At 37.6% G+C, this 9,114-nt stretch overlaps 1 protein-coding gene across 1 annotated transcript in view; it reads right to left on the reverse strand.

The window, feature by feature from the left end:
• Positions 1 to 859: 859 nt before the first annotated feature.
• PROX1 (prospero homeobox 1) overlaps positions 860 to 9,114 on the reverse strand; it is a 49,142-nt gene continuing 40,887 nt past the window's right edge. Inside the window, exon 6 of the mRNA XM_062637079.1 lies at positions 860 to 6,712. Coding sequence (XP_062493063.1) covers positions 6,527 to 6,712 — 186 coding nt within the window. The 3' untranslated portion in view covers positions 860 to 6,526. The remainder of the gene's footprint in view (positions 6,713 to 9,114) is intronic.

Raw genomic sequence — 9,114 nt, forward strand, 5'->3', positions numbered from 1 at the left:
GGTCCTGAAAACAAATGACCTCAGGTTAAAATATAATTTTAACATGTTTCTTCTTCAAAATCAGAAAATTCTTGCCTGATTTTGTGATCCAAATCAGCTCCCATCTTACTGCCATCTGCACCAATTCTAAGCCAAAAAGAGACCGTTCATGTCTGCAACGCAGACAATGATGTAAATCAAAGGTTCACTCAACCTCAAAATGTTAAGATGCATATGAAAAAGCAGAAATAGCAGAGGCCTAGAGAAAAACAGTGAGACTTGCATTTTGAGGAACTGTATAAGAACAGATTAGCCTATATAGAATGCTAGTGATTATATAGCTTGCAAAGGAAGTGATCCAAGGATGATTGTAATAAAACTAATAGGGAATGGTATCTGGACACTGCCTTCAACAGGAACAAACATGAGCCACATCAAAACAAGCATTATTCTACATTCACTGACTTGCAGAACTCCCCGCTGCAGGACACCAACATGGCAGGTATATCCAGGGCCTGATTAAACATCATAAATACAAGTCCTTTCTAGCTCAAGTTGGCTACGTTTAATTTAAAGGGCCTCAGACATTAACATGTCTCTTGCAGGGAGTTATTCCTTGTCTGATAGACTATTGCAAAATAACATTCATTATCTTAACCAGCTCTGGAGGTAGAACACCGGCTTAGATAAATCATTATATCCATTTTGCAAGAGGGCTGGCAATTTCATTAATAAATAATTCCAACTAAGGGGAAAAGGAAACCTTCAGAGGGCTCCAAGCATTAGGCACAGCCTGGCTGCAGCAGAGGATGAGGATGAGCAGTCCCCCTCTTGAGACGGGGCACCAGAATCTTCTGGAAATAAATCTAGACAATGGCAATGAGCTTGTAATTTATATTTTATTTTGCACAAGCTTGCATATATACTGCACATACATTCAGTTTAGAGAAGATGGAAGGCACACAAGGCAATTGAACTACTGTATCCTTTAAGTGGTACAAAGCAAAAAGGTAAAAGTCTGGAGAGTATACAAAAGCTTTAAACACACAAAATAAAATCCATCCCCCCCCAAACATTTTTCCTGTGTTTCTCTTAAATTTAGTAGCTGCCAAGCTAGAATTGTAACTTTTTATCAATCAATTGTCTACTGCACCTTTTGTTTCCCAAACAGACAGGGGAGTCTTATTGTTTTATCTTGTCATCAATTAATATTACAGTACATCCTTGGTAATACAAAATTGTACACCATCAAATAAATTAGGATAAATTAAACCAATAAATTATGCAAAGTCTTCAGAACAACAGACAACAACAAAAAAAAGAAAAAAAAAATCCACAGTTGAAATTGCCTCTAGCTAAAAAATAAAATTAAAAAGAAAAAAGAAAAATAAATCCAAAATTGACTTTCTCAGTTATTGAACTATCTTCAAATTAAAGGGTCTTTATTACAAAAAAAAGAGCTTAATAATGCTATTTACAACATATTGCTAAATAATATAAAGGCAGTGTTTTGTCACTTTTGTAACTATATACATATGAGTAATGGCTGGGACAATATCAGTTTAAACCTTAACCTTTGACTCTTCTGGGCAGCATTAAAAGCAACCTAAAGAGGCTTTTTTGTTTTTGCCTTCGTGTTTAACTTCTGACTCTTAGATGTTCTGTGGTCATGAGATGGTTCTTGTGGTTGTCTAATATCTCACTCGAGTGGTACAATTAATGCAGAAAGGAGGCATTTAAGAGAAAAAATGTAAGCTCGCTGTTTCTTCTAGATTTGTTTCTACATATCCCAGGATATTTGTGCATTTGGAAGGTGGCTGCTTCGGGAGAGAGGTGACTGGCTCAGATGAAAAGACTCCATGAAGTCAGAGTGCCACCACCTTTCATACACTAAAAAGGATATTCCTAAGAAGATACAAAGGTTAAATACCAGTTTTCATCCCAGCTCAAAATATGAGCATTTTTTAGCTTCCGTTTATAGATGGTTTACAACCAACAGTTCTACAGAAAACAAAATTGCATTTCCTTCAACAGAACATTTAAGTGCAATACAGTAACTGCTTACTCATATAAACCAGTTACATTCCTTAAGGGGAGCTTTTTGAAAACAATGCGTATTGGAATTTTCAAACACATAGTTGGTACCAGAAGGAAACATTTGCACTATTAACACCAATGACTGCTATATAATACACATGGCAAATATAGTTTTTGCTTTCACTTCTCATGTACAGTGCTCATTTTGGGGGTTTTGTAAACCACTTTCCATTTTTAATATATATATATATCTTTCTGTGTGTGTATATATATATATATATGTATAATCTTTCAATGCTGCTGGTGAAAATCCTATCTTTAAAGCCACAAAATCTTCACCTTTATTTCTTAATTAATATTAACCTGTGGAAAAAAAAAAACAACATTTTTTTTCTATTAACTGACTTCATATACATAGAAAAAGAAATCTGCAATTTTACAGAAACTGTATTACCCATTCCCTTGACATCTGATGAAAGAGACTTAACTCTTTCAAGTAGAGAGCTGGATTTTCAAGAATGCTTTCAACTATCTACACAGTTACTGTAGTGTTTCTTATAAATTCAACAGATGTTTTCAGAATGTAGTTATTAAAATCTTATGTCTTTATGCAAGAACAGCCGTTAAGGTTGAATATTTACATTGCTTTATAAAAGTTCCCCTCGATTTGCAATGTTCACCCACATACCTGGTACAGTAACAAAGATTCTGCAAACTTAAAAACACTTGAATTAAATAATACTCAGAGGCACAAAGCAAACCTCAGGAATACATGGGTGAACACTTCCTTAAATAATTACTACATTCTAACATCTTCCACGTGTTTACCATTAAATGTGAAACGTTCCCATTAAACAACCAGAGATACAGTAAGAATTCAATGTTTTCTAGTTGCAAATAGAACATTCTTTTCACAAAACATAACAAATGTCTAAAATAGGTTTAATTCTTAATCTAGATAGGAAAAAGGTAAGCTTTTCACTTCATACGCATATTTTGTGTGTGTTGCTGTGTATACATACATACATACATACATGCACCCGCACGTTCCGCCCGTGTGCGTGACCACATATGTATATGTATATGCACACATGTCACGTATGAAATATTGCTTCTATACTACTTCTCCTCAGGCTAAGAAAACACAAGATTTGCACCACAGTTACAAAAAATTGGCTTCTACAAGAATTTCCAAAACTCGAATGCTGCTCAAACGATTGAGAAAAAATAATTTGCGTTATCAAACTGTTCTAAAAATTCTCTGCTTCAAAAACGTATTCTCCTGCTTTGTTTTTGTGTTATTTTTTTCTCTTTTTTTTTTCTTTTTTTTTTGTGTTTTTTTTCTCTATTATTTGTGGGGTGGGTATTTTTGTTTTCTTTTCTTTTTTTTTTTTTTTTTTAATTCTTAAAAAGACACAAAATATGCATAGCTATCAACATCATGTCAAACAGCCGGAAAAAGAAAACCCAACCAAAATCAGTGTTTATTGCAGCTGTAGGAATTGACAAATAAAGTTTAAAAGATGAAAATTGTAAGCCACAGAAGGCACAAGAACAATTGTACTTGTGGGGGGAAAAACTGGTATTTTGAAGGATTTTGTTTTCTCCTTCCGCTGGTGCATTAAAGGTCTAGGCACAGACTATAACCTCAAGTTTATATGCAGAAATAAATCTGAATTAGCAGTAAATGAATGGCAACATGGGGTTTCTACAGGGGTTTTGCAATTCTTTCCCTGTGTAAACTTTTCATTACTATAAAAGTAGCCTCCTGCCTTTTAGCCATTTCGTATTGAGGTCGTCTGAAAGAGACTGGTTTCTACTTGCAATTTAGTAGGAGCTCTTCCATGTATTTCTAATTTTAGGTGTATTGGGAGGCACAAAGGCAATATGGCTATAAAATGCAGAAAAACCACGTAACTGAAATGATCGAATTCTCATTTATTCCTTTTTCAGACAAAGGAGGTTTTTATTTTGCTTTTACGATGAAATTTCTACTCTTAATTCCTATGCCTCATTTACTATTGAGATTATGCTACCCATAAATAAATAAATAAATGCAACAACATCAAGTGTTGAGTACACAATTTCACTTATTTAGATTATGTGAATCACATTGCAGCCAAATAATAATAATAATAATAATAACATCCACAATAATATTAATAATAATAATAATAAACATAATAAAAGCAATGGTAAAATCACATATTGAGATGGTAGCTAGTAGTATGTCCACATAGTATGACTAAAGTATGGCTTTGCTTTCTTATGTTCAAGGTGACAATGCAGTATCTGATGGGATGCCAATGATGAACTTACTGGGTTCAAACTTGAGCATTTATGCCACTTCTTCCCATAAATCAAAAAAGTGCATGAACACAATTTTCATCTTTTCTTACTCAGAATTCACTGGAGTTACATCTTTGTGAAGTGTAATGTTTACCAAATCATGCATTAAAAAAAAAGAAATTAAGAAAATGAAAGAAAATAAAACAGAAGAAAAGGAAGAAAAAGACACATCCTGTCTATGAAGGATAAGTGCAGTATTAGGTACTCTCAGGGAGTCTAAGATCAAGAAGATTTGTTTTGCTTTTAATGCATAGTGAAAATGTTGGCACTTCATCCCATGCTATTGTCTGCATTGCCTATACTCCACAGATACTGCCAGTGCTTGAAAAGAATGACAGGGAATCGTAGGCTTGTGCTGTTTAATTTGAAGTCAGCAGGTTTGTAAGGCTTTATGCTAACAATAATTGCTTTCATACTTTTCTGTCTATCAGCAGTATTTGTAAATGAAGTGGAATTGCAATGATCAGGTCAGCTCTTCAGTCACGTGGGTAAACTTTCACTCTCCAAAATCAAAATGTAATCTGAAAATAAAGAAATAAGATCCCAATATCCTCAATGGTCTAAATATAATTCGCAGCTAATTAGGAACTTCCTCAAGATTCAGATTGAATTATGTAGGGGAAAAGACTGTTGATGATAACAATAAATTCTTACTGCATCCATACAAAAGATGACAGAGAAAAGGACAAACACAGAGTGCCACAGCATACTGAACCTTCCCCCAAACTTGTGGAGCCAGTGTCTTTCTGAAAACACGAGAAAAGGAGAGCCACTGATGAAAGCACGAGAACTAGCGGCTCGCTTGCTGTCTGCCTGCTGATACAGCATTCAGGCAAACCCAGGTTCACTGTGGACTTTACACTCAGATTTTGGCCAAGACTAGCTCCAGCTTCAGGAGACAAGTGCAGCCCATTGCTAAAACAGATCTCTTATGTTTTACATCTGCACTTACTGTCATTTTAACCCCCCAATGTAGCTATCGGAACCCCGCAGGGACAGGAGGACTCTGCCAATTTTGCATATGATTGATTAAGTTTTTATGAAAATGCAGTTCTTATTCCTCTGATAAGGAAGAGACTGATTCTTTTTTACAGCTACAAACAAGTCTTTTGTCCCTTTTCCTCAGGGCTGTGAGGTGAAGATGCTTTTATTCTACTAGATCTAAGATCATTCCAAAAAAGTGCTTTTCAGGACAGATGTTAAACAACAGACAAAAACTTTGCATATTGGAAAGGGGATTTGGGGGGGCAGAATGGACTAAGAAAATAATACATTTAGGGACTGATGCCACTTCAAGACAGAGACATGGCAATATAGGACTCTGAAGGTTTCATTTTTAGTCTATGGAGAGTGAAATGCTTCCACTTTAATAAGCTGACCATATTCCAGGATTAGTGGGGTTGGTATAAAATTGTGCATGAATTACTGGCCTCACCCTGCAAGATTTGATTTGTGCAAACATCCCTTGCTGCAACTTAGAACAACAACCTGGCGTGTTGCTTAGTGGTGCAGGATATCCATCATTTCTGTAAGGAAAGCATGAAGAATAGGGTTTGCTTTTGGGGTTATCACTTCTAGGAGTGAGTACCTGAAATGGATGTTGTATTTTTAGGGTTTGTTGTGGGTTTTTTTTTGAAGTACGAAACCAAATCTGGTTCTTGGTTAAAAAGTATATAAAATACAAAAAAAAAAAGGAAAGAAAGCTCCAAGCTTATGAAATGACTCCACAGAGTTCAGACCTTTAGCAGTATAAACGTAATATAAACTTCATTGTCTGTAGTATTGTGCCATGACATTAGTCTCACTAAGACAAAATGCCACTTTGCAGCAAGCAATAAATCTGACAAAGCATTTTTAAACATAATGCCCTAACTTGCTAAGACAGGCTTTTACACTCTTCCAAACTCTTCTCCCTGAAAATTAACCCCGTTGATTCTTCAAATGTTAAGGGTCTCGGGCAAAGTAAACCAAAGGCTGAAGTAAAATAACCATCCCCTCGGAACTGAAAACTTAAATCCATGAGGGATCACAGTCGAATTTCATATACATATATATATGTATGCAATACACATATATATGAAATTAAAATAGGGACACACATGACTTGGGCATCAGAAGGGGACTGCTACTTTCATACATTCATAAATAGCTGCTGAACTCTCTACTCATGAAGAAGCTCTTGTAGGCAGTTTGGGGATTTGAAAATCTCGGGGACCTCACTGTCCAGCTTACAGATGACCTTGTATATGGCCTTCTTCCAGGAAGGATCAACATCTTTGCCTGCGATAATGGCATTGAAAAACTCCCGTAATGTGATCTGAGCCACTTCCAGGAATCTCTCTGGAACCTGCTGATACAAGGAGACAATGGCATTAATACAGTTTTCAATTTCAAGTCTCTGGTTCTTCAAAGGAAACTGAGCTAAGTTCTTTCTTTCAGAAAGGGGCTTACATAGCACCTGCATTTTCTAAATGTGGCAGCCTTCTATTCTCTTATGCAAAGCTGTTATATATAGTACTATGGCAATAACTTTTATAACATGTGTTAGAGATCTTTGTAAAGTCTACTGACAGAATGTAGGTAACAAAATGGAACTCTCCGAGTATGGAGAGCAGGGGATTTATGGGATAGGATTGGCAGGAGGGGAAACAAACACAATTGTCTTTAAGGAGAGGAAGGTCGACTTGCTATTTTACCCGTGCATTTACAGCTATGTTCTCCTCTCCATGTGGGATCTAATCTGAGATATATGCATGCATAGAAAGGCCTCTGTAGCTCTACATTTAACTTCAGCCACAACCAGTGCTGAAGGCTATCAGAAAAACAGGGTATCTCTGAATGTTGTTCATAGTTTAAAAACAAGCAGGCCTTCAGCTTGCTTCTGTAGCTGCTGTGCACCCGACCCACATAAAATGGCTTTCTCAGGAGACATCATGGTCTTCTCTTCTTTTTCAGAAACCTACAAATAAAACCCCAAGCTCTTCAAAGGGTGCACTTTGCTCCAAGTTGCTACTGAGCTGGGATGTGTTCGACTCTTCTGGGTTCTCTAAATCATAGAATCATAGAATAGTTAGGGTTGGAAAGGACCTTAAGATCATCTAGTTCCAACCCCCCTGCCATGGGCAGGGACACCTCACACTAAAACCATATCACCCAAGGCACACTGTCAAGCCCCCAAACAATGGGTGGATGTTAAAGACAACAAACAGTTACCTCCAAACTTTGGCACCAGCACCACCTTCTTACCCTCTCCCTTAACTGATTCAAAAGCAATCACTACAGTGAACCTGGGTCAGTTCCAAGGTTGAAGTCATCTCCATGAAGGTATTATTCTCCACTTTTATTACAGAAATATGGTTTCACAGCTCTAGAACTGCTAATACACGGCTGGCCAGTAGCCAGCATGCTCAGAATAGCAATTATCCCCTCACTGCCATTATTTGCCCACTCCGGTAAGAGGAGTTCTCCAACCTGCAGCAGAGGCCACTTCAACCATTCCTGTGGCCAACAGATACCCGGACAGATCTCATTTAATGAATTCATGTCACATTACCAGATCAGGGCTAGCATCATATTGTCTACTTCAGGCTTTTATTCTTCTTCCTTTAGAAGCCCCTTTCATCAAATTTGTCTGAAAGTATGCATGTTTAACCTGAGCGAGCTCTGCAGCCTCACTCCCCTATCACCGCTGGGGCAACACTAGCAGTTTGTTAGCTATGTTTTGCCATCAGATAAGCATGAGATCAGCTCCTGCTGACACCAGCTGATGAACTCTGCTTCCAGAAGCCCCGCAGCCCACAGAGGTCCTCCGTCTACCTATGAGAGTAAAATCCAGCCCCACACATTTTAGTCTGCTCCCAAAGGCTGCCTCCTGTGGAAATTTTTCATTCAACATAGAAAGAAACATTTTTACAGGTGTTCTGTTCCAGTAGTAATGATGAGGCAGAAAATAACTGTTACATTTCACTTATTCCACCTCAAAGAAATAACCTAAAACTTCACGTAAGTGCTCTGCTGTTTGGGCACTTGGTAATACATCTACCAAAGATGCCATGCTAGTCTCGTTCCTGTGCTGCTAGAAAAAAAGCATAACACTTCTCTGTTCATGCAGTTTAAACAGCTGCTCAGGTGCTGTTCATTGTCCTTGGTGTCACTGGGTGCTAACCAAGGGGAAGGAGTTGCTGACCACATGATACTAGAAAGCAAGAAATGTAGCAGATAACCAACTTTTTGGTGTACACAGTGGCTCACGAGGGCAAAATCTGTTGGTGTTTTTGCATCTGTGCTTGGGAAAAGAGTTTGCACCTCTCAATTTTGATGTCCACTCAGAGGACCCGTATTAAATGCTCTTCTTCCCTTCCAAGTTGTTGGAGATGGGAGGGAGGCAATTACAAGCACCTATATGAGAAGCATAAAGTCCAAATGCAAAAAGTTCTACCTCTCCCCACACATCAACTTTTAAGCATGGAAGTGACATCCTGGGTTTTAAGTTGAGCCTTTGCCAGTCAATTTCTACCTGCGAATATTAAAGTTTCCTAGGTAGGGAATGCTGCTTTTCCATGAAGCAGGCAGCATGAAACCCTTGAGCTTTCTAGCCTCCTGCACCCATAATGACACACAGGTTTTTTTTTTACACTAGGAGTTAACTTTTAGGTCCAACTTTGTTGTACCTGGGTCACATCTAAAGATCTGTCTTTTGAACCCAGCACAGAGCATCCCACAGCATAATAGTGCAGAGGCTTTGAAGAG

The sequence above is a fragment of the Pezoporus occidentalis genome, unplaced genomic scaffold, assembly GCF_034315485.1.
Source record: "Pezoporus occidentalis ecotype Australia unplaced genomic scaffold, CSIRO_AGI_Poc_V1 ctg50, whole genome shotgun sequence".
In the NCBI taxonomy this organism is placed as follows: Eukaryota; Metazoa; Chordata; class Aves; order Psittaciformes; family Psittacidae; genus Pezoporus; species Pezoporus occidentalis.